General features: G+C 37.8%; 1 protein-coding gene across 3 annotated transcripts in view; it reads right to left on the reverse strand.

Annotated features, from left to right (window-relative positions):
- Nucleotides 1-15,519, reverse strand: part of TUSC3 (tumor suppressor candidate 3) — a 192,623-nt gene extending 177,104 nt beyond the window's left edge. For 2 of the 3 annotated variants that reach the window (XM_036838913.1, XM_036838912.1), the window contains exon 1: nt 15,170-15,518. In XM_036838913.1, the coding sequence (XP_036694808.1) occupies nt 15,170-15,307 (138 nt within the window). In that variant the 5' untranslated portion in view covers nt 15,308-15,518. Of the gene's footprint in view, nt 1-15,169 lie in introns of all 3 variants that reach the window. The other variant, XM_036838911.1, reaches the window with a different exon arrangement.
- Between the last annotated feature and the right edge of the window lie 209 nt (nt 15,520-15,728).

The raw sequence follows: 15,728 nt of genomic DNA on the forward strand, positions 1-15,728 counted from the left end.
TGTCACTATTCATCTCTGTTGACCTCTGTCTTGCTGAAACATTCCTCCCCTGTGACATCCACAATCTGCTGGGTTTCTTCCTAGCTCTCCGGCAGCGCAGTCTTGGTCTCTTTTGCAAACTTGCCTTCTGAAGGACAGTGAAATACTGCCATCCCTGAGGGTCTGCATTTGCTCCTCCTTTTCACTCTGTATACTCTGGCGCGGGGATTTTGAACCACCACCAAAAACTCAATTCCCATTGATGCTCATGATTTCCAAATCCATTTCATCTTCAGCCCAGATCAAAGGTCCGTATCCAGACATTCCACTGCCTCTCAAACACCTGTTTAGATTTCACACAGGCATCGCGCACATCCTTAAAAGTGAACATGTTATCTTCCTTCCAAAATCTCTTCCTTCTCCTGTTTCCCATTTCAGTAAATAGAATTTCCCTTTTACCAAGAAATGTAGTCATTATTCTTACCTCCTTTTCCCTCATCCCACACACAATCAACCACCAAGGACTGCCTCATCTGGCTCCCAGAGCTCAAAAATCCAGTGATCGTTCTGCGTTCTCACTGCCACAACCTTCGACAAGTCATCACTGCCTCTCACATCCAGTTCTGCTGTAGCCTCTTGAGCAGACTGCTGCTCTTCCTCCAACGTCGCATCCCCACCTAAGCTAATTTCCACAGCAGGGCCAGAGCAACCCTCGAAATGTAAACCTCATCCTCACCTCCAAGATAAAACCCTTCAGTTCCTCCCACGGACCTCAAGGTCAAGTCTAGACATGGCTTGCATGTCTAGACAATGGCAAATCCTTTGGGATTTGACTCTGGCTTCCATTCCAGCCTCCACCCTGCCACTCCCCAACCTGTGCATTCTAAGCCGAGCCATGTCAACTACTTTGAGTTTCCTGAATTTGTTGTGTTTTTTCATACTTCTTGACCTTTACTAGTACTATTTCTTCTTCTTAGAATACTTCTCCCTTCATTAAGCCATTTCCTATGTGTATCTTCAGTTTTCAGCTGACCCCGATGTGTTAACATAACACCACGGCACCCAACAGTTCCCAGTTTATGCATCTCTCACACCACACTATAACTGCCTGTTTTCCTGTCTGAATCTCCTACAGGACTATGAGCTATAGGACACATCAGGGCAGTGGCTGTCTTGTTCACCACTTTACCTCCAAAATCCAGTATGGTGTCTGACATGTAGTATTCATCAACAAATATTTGTTGGAAAAAAGGAATGGTAGATCACATTTTAGAGGAATGTCAGTGACATGGCCCTTTATTCAGTAATGTGCCGTATTTTAGGGAGATGACACTCAAATATACTTATTTTCTATCATTTATTTCAATATTATTATTTCTATTTAAAACAATCAAAATGGACGTAATATGAAAAACATTTACAACGTATTTAAGAAACCAATAAGCAGACAAACAATCATAAAACATAACAGACTCATCTACTTTGGGCTTCTGTTCTGATTATGATGACACAGACAAGTAAGACTAGGAACTTCCCACACTAAAGAAGTTTAGATTTTAGTAACAAACCAGGAAAACAATGCAGAAAGGTCCCTGGGATCATCTACTTACCACGACATGATGGAATCCTGTGAAAATACAAAAACCAAAGGACTGCAATCTGTGTAGAAAATGCCATAGGGCTAACCTAACCTAACTTTACAAAAGTAGCTTTACAAAGAAAAGGGATACGAAGAAAAGGAAAACAACACCCTATTTCCCTCACCAATTCCGTTTTTAGATAATGAAATAGGTTCCTTCTATTCTGCTAATATGTATCTTGAACATTAGAGGCCAGTGCTAATGCTTGTACTCAGACAAATTACTACTTTTCTAAGTTTTCTTATCTATATGAATTACTGCAGATATAGCACCTATGCAGTATTTTGAAAACTATAGCCATGTACAAAAATAGCTTATTGTTTTAATTTGTGGCTTTGTAGATTACATATTTGAAACAGGCAAATATAAGGCAAGTATAAATCTAACTGCTATCTGATAGGCAAATAAAAAGAACTGAAATAGCTCTGCCACAATTAGTTTTAGTTATCCTCTGTGGATCATATAACTCAAATTGTTGAAAACTAGTATTAGTTAAGCTTCTTTACGATAAGGATATTGTAATCAAATAAGAGCAGAACTATTACTAAGATTCAACCTCTAAGACATAAAATTACCTTTGATATATAGAGAAACTACCATAAATCATTCTATTACCATATTTCATATAATCATACCATCTAGAAAGGATCTAAGCAAACGTTTAATCCAATAGTTTTTAACTTTTTAAAAATCTAATATACGTTACAGGTGCTCATGCCAGAAAAATCCATTTATGCCATAAATGAAAAACGTTTATAATTTCAGACAGCCAATGGGAAACTTTCCCTATTTTCCCCAGATTCAGACATCATGATCTTGTTCAATGTTCTCATTTTACAGTTGAACAAACTGATGCTTCAAAAGGTTAAGTGCCTTGCCCAAGAGCCCAGAGTTCATATCAAAGAAACTGGAACCCACGTATCATTTTTCAGAACTAACTTTTATAAAACCCTTGACATTTTGTAAAGTTCGCATTTTATTTCATTTCATCTTCAAAACAACCCCATGCGGGGAATTATCTCTAGTTTATAAAGAAGAAAATTGTGGTCCAAATAGATAATTTGTAAAGATAAACAATGGGGCTAGAATTCACATTACCTGCTTTTCTCATTCTAATTCCATTCTATAAGACTACCAAACAGTAAAATAAGAAAAAAGACAAGGAGAAAGCAAATGACAAAACCAAATTATACAGAGTGTCACCGGCTTCCATTAAACGCCAAAGAAAAGTGACAATTAAAATCAATAGCAAAGGGCTTCCCTGGTGGCACAGTGGTTAAGAATCCGCCTGCCAATGCAGGGGACAAGGGTTCAAGCCCTGGTCTGGGAAGATCCCACATGCCATGGAACAACTAAGCCCGCGCAACACAACTATGGAGCCTGTGCTCTAGAGCCCGTGTGCCTACAGCCTGTGCTCTGCAACGAGAAGCCACTGCAATGAGAAGCCCATGCACCACAAAGAAGATCCAGTGCCGCCAAAAATAAATAAATAAAACAAATAAATTTTTAAAAAATAAAAAATAAAATAAAATCAATAGCAAAAAAAATAGTAGAGGTGATAGTGGTGTTCTAATAATCTATGCTATCCATCATTCTGGTATAAAGCCATGTAAGGGTCAAGTCACAAAAGTCAAGGGTGGTGAGCTTTTGAAAAAAAGGAAATAGGAGTGATGTCAGCATAAGTCAGCCCTCATTTTTATCCTTCCCTCCCCTCAACAACAAAAATTCAGCATCCATCCAAAAGCAAAAGTACCTCTGTAGGAGTTGTGGGATCCAGAAACCCAAATTGAGCTGACTGGTGAAGTACTATACGTGTCAAAACAAACGTGCAAAGTCCGGAAAAGAGACCACTTACTCAAATGTGCAGATACCAATGTAGGGAATCAAGGATCACGAAAAATCAGGTAAATATGACACCACCAAAGGAAACTAATAAAGCTCTAATAATGGATACTAAAAAAATGCAGATCTATGAACTGTCAGACAAACCCCTTAAAGAAGTTTAGTGACCTACAAGAACATGCACACAGGCAACTAAATGAAATTAGGAACACAATGCATCAACAAAACAAGAAGTGGAATAAACAGAAATTTAAAAAAAAAAAACCCAAACAGAAATCCTAAAGTACAAAAATACAATAACTGGTCAGAAGAATTCAATGGAGAGTTTCAAAACCAGACTCAACAATGGAAAAGAAAGAATCAGTGACCTGGAAGATAGGACAATTGAAATTATCCAGTCAGAAAAACAAAAAGAAAAAAGAATGAAAAAGAGTGAAGAAAGCCTATAGGAATTATGGGACACAATGAAAGGAACAATGTTTGCATTACAGGAATTCCAGAAGGAGCAGAGAAAGAAAAAGAGACAGAGTATATTTAATGCAATAACAGCTGAAAACTTCACAAACCTGGGAAGAGAAATAGACCTCTAGTTCCAAGAGGTCCAAAGGACTGCAAATAGGTTAAACCCAAACAGGGCTACACTGAGCACCCGTCAAATGCTGTAAGAAGTCAAATAGGAAAAGTAACCATGATCAAATGGTTACTGCCACATCTTTAATCATTTGAAGAAAGGAATGATGACATTTTCTCAAGAGCCAATTTAGTAGCAGAATCTGTCACATAGGAAAATTAAGTATTCATGAAAAATTATGCATATCAAATGCCCTTAAAAGTTTCTTTTGTAATGCCAAATCAACTTATGCTACTCATGAAAATTCACTTTGGAAACATAAAACAAACCACAGAACATCCTGCAGTCATTCACCAATATCAGCACCAAAGCTAACGTTCATTAAGCACTTAAGTTCCAGGCACTATGCTAAGTATACTTTAGAGAATTATCTCACATAAGGCTCACAACTCTATAGTAGGGACTAACAAACTATCTCCACTTTACAGATAAGGAAATTGAAGCTCAGAGAGATTAAGTATCTCGACCAAAGTAACTTTACTAAGCATTTACCAAGTACAAGGCACTATGCTTGAATATGGAAATACAGATACAAAAATAAACCCACAACGCTTCTCCTCAAAGGGCTTGTAGAACAACAGTAACGACAGACAATAGGCAATAATTCACTTAAGTGCCATAAAGAATAAGCACAGACATCTATCTATCTGAGCACAGGGTAGGAATTCCTGATCCAAAACGGGGAAGAAGGGGTACCCTGCTTAAGTTAACACTGGAAGGAAGCATGTAACAGTGGTGAGATAGAAAACAGGAGAGTCAGACAAAGGCTCACTCAGGAAAAGCACTCAAGAGCACGCAAAGAACGCTGGATTGCACCCTAGAGCCATGTAGAGAGTACCCCCCAAGACAGCACTGGCTAGGAAGTCCCAAGGGACGTCTTCAGCTAGGGTGTAGGAAGGGGTGTTGAAGAAAGTCACGACTGAGTAAACGTTTGAAACTAAGTGAATGTGCCCGGATTTCTGGCTCTGGCAAAGAGATGTATGACAAGGCTTTCCTTAGCGTTAGGGACTGTAGGAGGCACTATTTGGGGAAGACAGATGGAACAGAAACTTACATACTTTCGTCATCCATGTAGGTTACAGAGTTCTGACTCTTGTGACTTAGGCTTCCCTTAGACTAATTTCATTTATTTAAACAGCTTCATAAAGAAACAGATGGCCTAATTTTATAAATTATGTTCTCAAAGGGGTCAAGTCTAAGCAGTATTAATAGCTTTGTTTTAGAGCTGCCAAACCGGTAATCATTTTGAAGTTTGCAAAACAAGTACCCGTGAAGAAGTTCAGAAAAGATCAGCCATGAAAAGACAGAGGAAATGATAGTGTACTTAAAGTAATCAAGAGGGGAGGGGCAGAGACAAGACAGCATAACTGAGCACGGGGATGCAGAAACAGCAACTCTGGAGGCGGGAAAACTCCCTCCTGGTCCCAGCTTTGTTATTTAGCCTGAAATCTGACTTTCCTGCTCTATCATTCTATAACGCAGTGTTTAAACACCACACACACACACACACACACACACACACACACACACACACACACACACACGCACGACAGTTACTATTCGCTTTATGATTTGGAAAACGCTCCAACATCAAAGCCTGTGACTCATGCTGCTCTCCGGAGGAAGCGATGCTGAGTGAGTGCCATGGTGATGGTGTTACACCTTGACTCAGCCACTCCTTCTCCCCATAAAGGCTCCAAGAGGAAAAATGCACAGGACACAAGTGCAAGACACAGCAAAGCCACTCCACTTTCATGAGTATGAGAAAAATCTTTTATTCCCTTTGAAAGCTTCCACGCTAAAAAAACACGAACCAATCAGCATTGCACAAAGCCTGATCTTTGAGGAAGGTCCCAGTTTTTCTTTGGCTTAATCTTAACTCAGATGTTAACTAAAAGAACATTATTAAAACATGATCATTTTAAAAATAAAATTAAGTATCTTCCTGAATTTTATTTCACATGTCTTTAAAATGAAACTACGTATCAATCTATTAGATACACAAAAGCAAAAGGAATAAGTATTTCTTAAAAACATTCAAATAGAAAACAGCATACAGCAAATATATCTTGGGCATACTTACTCTCTTCCACTCTGTTCTTGGGCTAATAGTTTTTAAAGCACATAATAAATTTATGCCCAATTTCCTTCCTACAACGTTTTGGACATAACTTTTGAATAAAGAATTTCAATTCATACAATAAAACAAAATTATTTTAATAAGAGGAACATGAAAATTCACTTCAACGACAGCGAAACATACACAAACTTCTTCTAATACTGACAACTGATCAAAGACTGGGGACAGCTATACATACTTAAATGGTCCTCCACTAATATTTAATAACTAATTCACAAAGAGGGTCCGGTTACTAAAACATAATGTAGAAAGAGTTCTTTGGGGTAAGGCTGTAAACTTACAAGTTGTACAGTCACGGGTAAAACCCTTAATCCAAGAGGACCTTCCTCGGTAGAATGCTTTCAAATACAAAAAATCAGAAATTCAATTTGAAATGTCTTAAACAATAAGAAAGCTTATTAACTCATACAACAAGGAGTCCAGAGTTGAAGCATTTACAAGGCTAGTCAAGTCATGCCATGAAGTACCCATGTTCTTCCTAATTTTCTACTCTGCCAGCATAAACTTACTGGTTTTGCCCTCAGGCTTGTACTTTTTGTGATTACAAGATGGGTTCAGCCATGCAAGCATCACATCCTCATACACATATCCAAAGACAGGAAGAAAGAATTACCCCACTTTGGGTCCTTTATGAAGAAGGAGGAAACTTCCAAAAGCCCCACATAATTGTATCATGTGCTCACCCCTAAACCAATAATTTGCAGGGTACTGGATAATCATGATAATCTTTGACTAATAAAAATGATTGCTTGGGGCTTGGGATAGTCCCAATTCCTCCTACTACTTAAATAAAACCAAGGTATACTGTTAACAAAGACAAAGGTAAGGCAAAGGAAACTCTGTCACAATCACCAAGATACTGTGATGATTATAAACAATTTAGGTGAAATGCCTGGCATTCTATCCTCTATTGACTCTCCTGTTTTTTTTCATTTCCTGAAATAAGCCTTATTTCCAACTCCCAAGTTTGTTAAATTCACTAAATTATAGGACAGTATCTCATTAAATTTAATATTTAATATGAACAGTAAGCAGATCTTACAATTTGTAATCAATCTTCTACCTTAAGTTTTACCACAAAAATCATATGAACTAACTTTCCAATGGTTTGCTTTGTTTCCAAGCAGAGAAGACACTGAACCACAATATTTCTCCAAAAGTTGAGTCAAATCATACTGACAGCAATATTAAGCCATCTCTAAAAATACACATCTAAAACAAACAGTTCCATTTAATAAAATCAGTACCACAATTTACCTGACCTATACTCAAGTGCCCCTTTTCATTAAAGATGGTTGAGTTCTCATAGTAACATACAGGGGAAAGAAAATTTCGTTTTCACTTCCAAGCATCAAACTAGTTAGGTATCTTCATATGAGCAACCAAAAATGTAATAACAATAAATGTTAGTAAAGACTTCCTTTTATTCTTAACTTTTTTCAATTCATTAATGGCTTCAGGATGCTATACTTCTAAGTTAGGACTTTTATCACAGATTGTGAAACACTCTGTAACATAAGCTCACTGTTGACACTGACCTTTTTCCTTCTGACATTAAACAGAGAGACAATCAGGCAAGCAGGTAGAGAGATAGACAGACAGATATCAACTACTATGAAAAAAAATACTGTCTATTTTTCTGAATAATATATTTGAAATTTTACTATTCAAACTAAATATTTATGTTTTACATATCTATGTATAATAGAGGAATCATATTTTTGCAAGATGCTCTCCTTAAATCTATGTACGACTCTGCAAGAAATTATGTGAAGTCAGCCTCTCTGTGTACAACGTGCAAAACATAAGAGCTACAAAGATATAGTATTATATATGGCAAGTGATTACTTAAAAAAAAATAAGGTTAAAATGTGTTCCCCATAAAACAGCACTGTTGAGAGCAATGAGAAAACAGATGGGCCAGATGGGCAGAGGAAAGGATTGAGAGTTCCCTTTTAGGTATGCTCAATTTTTTTTCTTTTTTGAATTTTATTTTATTTATTTTCTTATACAACAGGTTCTTATGCTCAATTTGAGAAGCTGCAGAAATCTTGCCAACGGATAGAATAAAAACTGGATAGAGACTGACGTAAATACTACCTATTTGGTCCACACATACGCATGCACACAGTGTTACATTTGTTCATGATCTAGCAGGAGAAGAGTTACTCCTATACTTCTATCTTGTAAATCTTCTATCTTGGCGAAATTAGCATGATGCTCCAGGTGGGAGTCTTATGGAAAGAAGCAATCATTACATGGTCTAATACACCAAACAAACCTGGAGACTACTAAGGTAGTCACAGGCATACTGATCACACTCACATCCAAACTCACTGACTATTTAAGGCTAAAGAGAATATGCACAAGTAAATGCAGCCCAAAACAGTTAACAAACAGCTGATGAATCTGTGGCTGAAGTTTCATGTTTCTGCCCTTTCCCTTTCTCTGTGTCTTCCACGTAGAAGAGAACACATATACAAGGGGCTGAACATGCTGGTGTTTTGTGTATGTGGAAGAAAATATCCTGAAGTGTTCCCTTCTGACCCAGGTTAGATCCCTTGCGTAGGCAGACGGTTCGTCACGGTTTCGACATAACTTGCAAGGACAAGTACTGACTGACTTTGTTCTAGGCTATCTTTTCAAGGATGTTTGTATAGCACACAGCTCTGCTAGACACTGTGCCTTCTAGAACAAAGATCAGGTTTGTTTACTTTCCAATTTAATAAAGACAGTGACTCCCTCTAAGGCTGAAGTCAAATACGTTTACTGCCCATCATGAAGGATTTGGGTTCCATAAGCTCAAGGTCCTCTCCTGCTCTGAAATTCACTACATTCGCAGGTGTCAGCTGGCCTGCGTCACCAGCACAAACGCTGATACTCTGGCAATTCTATTACTGTAATAAACTGTCCGCCTGTGACCCAGGAATCCCATGCCTTCTGCCATTATCCATGAAACTGCGGCAGGGTAAGCCTCAAAGTTATTGACAAGCAGTTTGGGCCATTTTAAGTGAGACCTGTCATTTCCAATTACTCTTCAAGGAATTACTGTACACAAAATCTAACTTAGCTAACACACCTGCCTGACATCAGCATGACAGGTATATATATGTATACATATCAATGTATAATTACTATGCATTTCTTAAAGTTGTGCTCATATGTTTACAAACTATTTCTTCCACCTAAGTTCTCTGCTTAAAGGTAAAATCAAAATCCATTGCTTACCTCCATCCTCTCGCTATCATTTGCTAAGACACTAAAGTCTCTATTTCAAGGCTGTGCCACTAAAGAGTAACTGGATATATACATCTCAGTGTAAAGTGTGCTTATAGAAGTTATCTCAGAGGCAACTAATAACACTACTTCTCTGTTAAAAAATATTTATGAGCCACTACCTACATGTTGTAGCCTATTCGCTAATCATTTTCTTTGCAGAGAGTATAAATTATTATATTATAGTTGTCCTTCAGTATCCAAGGGGGATTGCTTCCAGGACCCCAGCAGATACCAAAATCTGAAACTGCTCGAGTCCCTCATGCTACAAAATGGTGTGGTACAGTCGGCCCTCTCTGAATACAGGTACAAGACCCCTAGATTTGAAGGGCTGACAGTAGCTGCTTTTGATGATGGTAAAGTCATTAAGTCCACTGGAAATCATTACAGAATTTGAGCTCTTTTCATACAGTTATAAGAGGTCATTAGAGATTAAAACAATTCTAAATGAAGTTGATTAACTGATAAGTGTTAACAATATAAGAAACAGAGAAACTGTCAAAATAATAGAAACCCATGATGCATCAGAAATGCAAATGATATACTACTAAGAATCTAAAGTTTCCCACAAATCCGTATCACTTAACATGAGGATTCAAAAATCACTTAACACGACTGTATTCAATGTAATTAAGGAAACTGACCATAAAAATCTCCCATCAATTTTCTGTGCCTATTTAACTATTCCTCGACTATATTCTTAAATAAAGAATATGGCAAAACTATTTTTTGATGAATAAAAATGTCTTCATTTAGAAACAGATATATACCTATATATGTAGACACACATACACAAATCCATGAATACTATCAATTCTTCCATGATGTAAAATCTCCTCTTGGGAAGTTCTCAAGCAATGTTAGAGTTTGGAATTCTCAGTGTTTCATAATAAAATAAGTAATGAACATTTTATTCCATAAACTATATAATTTACAATTATTATAAAGTCAGTTTATTTAGCAGAAGAATTAATTTGAAAAAAAATTTTATCACATTTTAGGATCTCATTATCATGTCTATCTTTCATTTAAATGAAGAATATATAATAGCAGCTACCAAATTACTGATCATTTGTTATGTTCTAGGCATTGCACTAAACACTTTAAATACAGTCTTATTTAATCCCAATGACAACACTGAGATGTAAGTATTATACCTGTATTTCCAAACAAAAGAACTAAAATTCAGGGAAGTTAAGTGGTTTGATGTCAATTAGATAGGATACGAATTGTAACCGGACCATCAGTTCTATTCAAAAACCTATGGTGGTAACTATTACTGTCATAAATGTTACTTCCTTAAAAGCAACTATCGTCCAATTCCTGATTCCAGGTTCAACTTTAGATTTCCGTTTGGGTTCCCCAGAACAAAAGAATACACGATCCATGCCAAGTCAACTATTCCAGTACTTATGTTTGTAATATTTATTGTAGTAAATTAAGTTCCAGCTGTTATATTTTTCTGGCTCAATGGTGTCAAATCTCATACTGGGCAACAGGTTCTAAACTAAGCAAAAAAAAAAAAAAAAAAAAGCAGCAGCAGCCGCCACATATGATCAAAACAACTCTGGAATATCCCTAGAAAAGTAAAACACTTGTGACCTATATTTCCAAGAATGTTTTTCTTCCAGTACTGGAAGAGATCATAGTTTTTGAACTGAGTACCAGATACGAAACTAGACTGCATTTCAGAGACATGCATGCTCATTTAGTAAAGTATTAAAACTTCAACTATATGTTACTTTGCTCTTTTCCTTAAATAAAATGTGTATTCTACAATATCACCATGTAGTATTATTAGACTCTCCTATTTAAGAGAAATGAAAGTTTTGGAAGACATCCTTTTTAAATCCTCAAAATTTTCTCCCTAATTTTGCATTTTTAAAATAACCTTTATAAAAAATATTTAATGGAAATAGATGTTATCACAATTTATAATTATACTAAATTAACAAATGTCACATGTTAAAGTAGTCTTACAATTGGAGATGCTAAGATGCTTTGAAGATGTACACTTTTTAGACTTCTTTTTGGGGCTTTTTTTTCCCCTCCCAACTGAAAGTTACCATGGTTACGATGATCTCTCTAGGAGATAAATCATCAGAATTTGCATGGAGTTCCTCATTGTTTTTAATGCCCTCTGCTCTGGTAATCTACACACAAAAAAACTACTTTTCAAATCTCCTCCCTTTCTCAAGAAAAACTATGCCCACAGCAAACATCATTCTCAATGGTGAAAAACTGAAAGCATTTCCTCTAAGATGAGAAAGAAGACAAGGATGTCCACTCTCACCACTATTATTCAACATAGTTTTGGAAGTCCTAGCCATGGAAATCAGAGGAGAAAAAGAAATAGAAGGAATACAAATTGGAAAAGAAGAAGTAAAACTGTCACTGTTTGCAGATGACATGATACTATACATAGAGAATCCTAAAGATGCCACCAGAAAACTACTGGAGCTAATCAACGAATTTGGTAAAGTTGCAGGATACAAAATTAATGCAGAGAAATCTCTTGCATTCCTATACACTAACAACGAAAGACCAGAAAGAGAAATTAAGGAAACAATCCCATTCACCATTGCAACAAAAAGAATAAAATACCTAGGAATAAACCTACCTAAGGAGGTAAAAGACCTGTACTCAGAAAACTATAAGACACTGATGAAAGAAGTCAAAGATGACACAAACATATGGAGAGATATACCATAGTTTTGGATTGGAAGAATCAATATTGTGAAAATGACTATACTACCAAAAGCAATCTACAGATTCAATGCAATCCCTATCAAATTACCAATGGCATTTTTTACAGAACTAGAACAAAAAATCTTAAAATTTGTATGGAGACACAAAAGACCCCGAATAGCCAAAGCACTCCTGAGGGGAAAAAACGGAGCTGGAGGAATCAGACTCCCTGACTTCAGACTATACTACAAAGCTACAGTAATCAAGACAATATGGTACTGACCCAAAAACAGAAATACAGATCAATGGAACAGGATAGAAACCCCAGAGATAAACCCACGCACCTATGGTCAACTAATCTATGACAAAGGAGGCAAGGATATACAATGGAGAAAAGACAGTCTCTTCAATAAGTGGTGCTGGGAAAACTGGACAGCTACATGTAAAAGAATGAAATTAGAACACTCCCTAACACCATACATAAAAATAACCTCAATATGGATTAAAGACCTAAATGTAAGACCGGACACTATAAAACTCTTAGAGGAAAACATAGGAAGAACACTCTTTGACATAAATCACAGCAAGATCTTTTTTGACCCACCTCCTAGAGTAATGGAAATAAAAACAAAAATAAACAAATGGGACCTAATGAAACTTAAAAGCTTTTGCACAGCAAAGGAAACTATAAACAAGACGAAAAAACAACCCTCAGAATGGGAGAAAATATTTGCAAATGAATCAATGGACAAAGGATTAACCTCCAAAATATAAAAAGAGCTCGTGCACCTCAATATTAAAAAAACAACCCAATCCAAAAATGGGCAGAAAACCTAAATAGACATTTCTCCAAAGAAGACATACAGATGGCCAAGAGGCACATGAAAAGCTGCTCAACATCACTAATTATTAGAGAAATGCAAATCAAAACTACAATGAGGTATCACCTCACACCAGTTAGAATGGGCATCATCAGAAAATCTACAAACAACAAATGCTGGAGAGGGTGTGGAGAAAAGGGAACCCTCTTGCACTGTTGGTGGGAATGCAAATTGATACAGCCACTATGGAGAACAGTATGGAGGTTCCTTTAAAATTTAAAAACAGAATTAACATATGACCCAGCAATCCCACTACTGGGCATATACTCACAGAAAACCACAATTCAAAAAGACACATGCACCCCAGTGTTCACTGCAGCACTATTTACAAAGCCAGGTCATAGAAGCAACCTAAATGTCCACTGACAGACGAATGGATAAAGAAGATGTGGTACATATGTACAATGGAATATTATTCAGCCATAAAAAGGAACGAAATTGGGTCATTTGTAGAGACGTGGATGGACCTAGAGACTGTCATACAGAGTGAAGTAAGTCAGAAAGAGTAAAACAAATATCGTATATTAACTCATATATGTGGAACCTAGAAAAATGGTACAGATGAACCAGTTTGCAAGGCAGAAATAGAGACACAGATGCAGAGAACAAACGTATGGACACCAAGGGGGTAAAGCTGTGGTGGGGGGGGATGGTAGTGGTGGGATGAATTGGGAGATTGGGATTGACATGTATACACTAATATGTACAAAATAGATAACTAATAAGAACCTGCTGTATAAAAATAAATAAAATTAAATTTAAAATATAAAAATAAATTTTAAATATGTTGGCAAGGTTATAAGATAAAATATTTTAAAAAAGAGAAAAACTATGAAATCTAAGAAATGTATATAAATACCAAATGCTAGGCAAAAAAAATCGTTATATTTGTAAATACAGTCTTAATTTAACAGTGGTTCTTCACCAAACCTCTTACTATAACACCACCAAGAATTTCACTAAGGCCTATTTTTATGTTAAAGTAAAAAAAGTTAAAATAAAAAAGTTAAAGGGAAAATACTGAGTTCAGAGTTGTTTCAGGCAAGGAGTAAAGAGAAAGAGAATCAGAGTTACTTGCGTGTGAGGCTGTTTTTTCACTCTTGCTACCCAGCTATCAAGAAAGTTGCGGTAATATTTGAAACCCGAATTAGAGCCACGTGTATGTAAATAAAACTTCACCAGGAAAAACTATTTGCAATTAATATGGAGAGACACTCTCACTAAAATGACGTACAATTAGAAACCTTACTCACATTTCCAAAATAATTTTTTTTTTCTAATCCCACGAGATCAACCATCCAAGGTAGAGATGGATAACTGAAATTCACAAATAACTCTACAACTACTTTAAATACGGTCAGTTACTTCAATCCGCGTCCTCATCAGAGTTACTATAGGACTAAGATTGAAATCAGGTGATCTGAATTTCACAAATAAATTTGCGCAACCTAAATGTGAGGTTATCGGCACAATTATACCTTGAATTTAATATAAAAAAATACAGCTTTAAAAATGTATATAAAATACATTTATATTTATATTTATATTTATATTTATATTTATGTATATATCTCTTGTAAAAATAAAATGTAGTGTGTGTGTGTGTGAAAAAAAAAATGTATATAAAATACAGAATAACTTTAAACACGGTCTCAATATGATCTGTTGCCTCCTGAAACGGATAACGAAGGGAGCAGGGTAATGAACACAAGGGACAACTCGTTCCTATAGGTTTGAAATACTCCTAAAGGGTGTTTTCACATCCAACACACTCTTTTTTACTGACTCGACGGCCCCGAAACTCTGCCTTCAAGTAAGGGTCAAAAACGCTCCGTGTCTTAAAGGTGTGAGGTGCTAGGCGCACAAAAGACGATGCTTCGTTGTTTTTTAAGAAAGCACTGGGCAACCCCACTTTTGAAACTGTGGAGCCCAAAGGACTCGCGCAAAGGCCTCCCAACCGCTCCCCAAAACAGCCATCACCCACACCCGGCGGCCCGGCTGCCTAGCAACGCGGGAAGGCTGCCTAGGAACGCGGCCCGCCTGCCAGGACCCGTCCTGGCCCTCCCGGGAATGCCCAGAGGATTCATTCTACCTCCTTTTTCTTCTGTCCTCCACCGAGCTGGATGCAGAGAAGCAGCAGGAGGAGGAGAAAGGGAAAGCTCCCGGTGGGCAGATACCGCGGTCGCCGCCCCGACTGCCTCCGGCGTGAAGGAGCGCCCCTGGCACCCATCGCCGCAGGGACGTGTCTCCTCCACGCTCGGTAACCGTGTGCGCCCAGCTCCTACCGGCGCCCTACACCTGCCAGGCCAGCCGCCGGGAGCCCCCTGACCGTCCCCCGTGGATGCCTGCGGCCTTGTCAGGGAGCCGGGAAGCACCGGAGGACGCCGAGGAGGAAACTGACGGAGCATCCGGTTCACTGGAAGAGGAGACCTGGAAAGGCCCGGGATGGGGCAGGAAGTGGGCGTGGCGAGGGAGCGGGAGCTTCCACGCACGCCGCGCTGCGCTCTCGGCCGGACTCCACCCCGAGACCCCGGCAGCGGAGGTCACGGATTTCCACCTCGCTGGTCTGAACCGTAGGCTGTCCTGCCACTGAAACCAACACCGGGTCCCGGGAATATGCGAGAGTCCTGTTTATCCAACACTTTACCTGG

Source organism: Balaenoptera musculus, chromosome 21, assembly GCF_009873245.2.
Source record: "Balaenoptera musculus isolate JJ_BM4_2016_0621 chromosome 21, mBalMus1.pri.v3, whole genome shotgun sequence".
Taxonomy (NCBI): domain Eukaryota; kingdom Metazoa; phylum Chordata; class Mammalia; order Artiodactyla; family Balaenopteridae; genus Balaenoptera; species Balaenoptera musculus.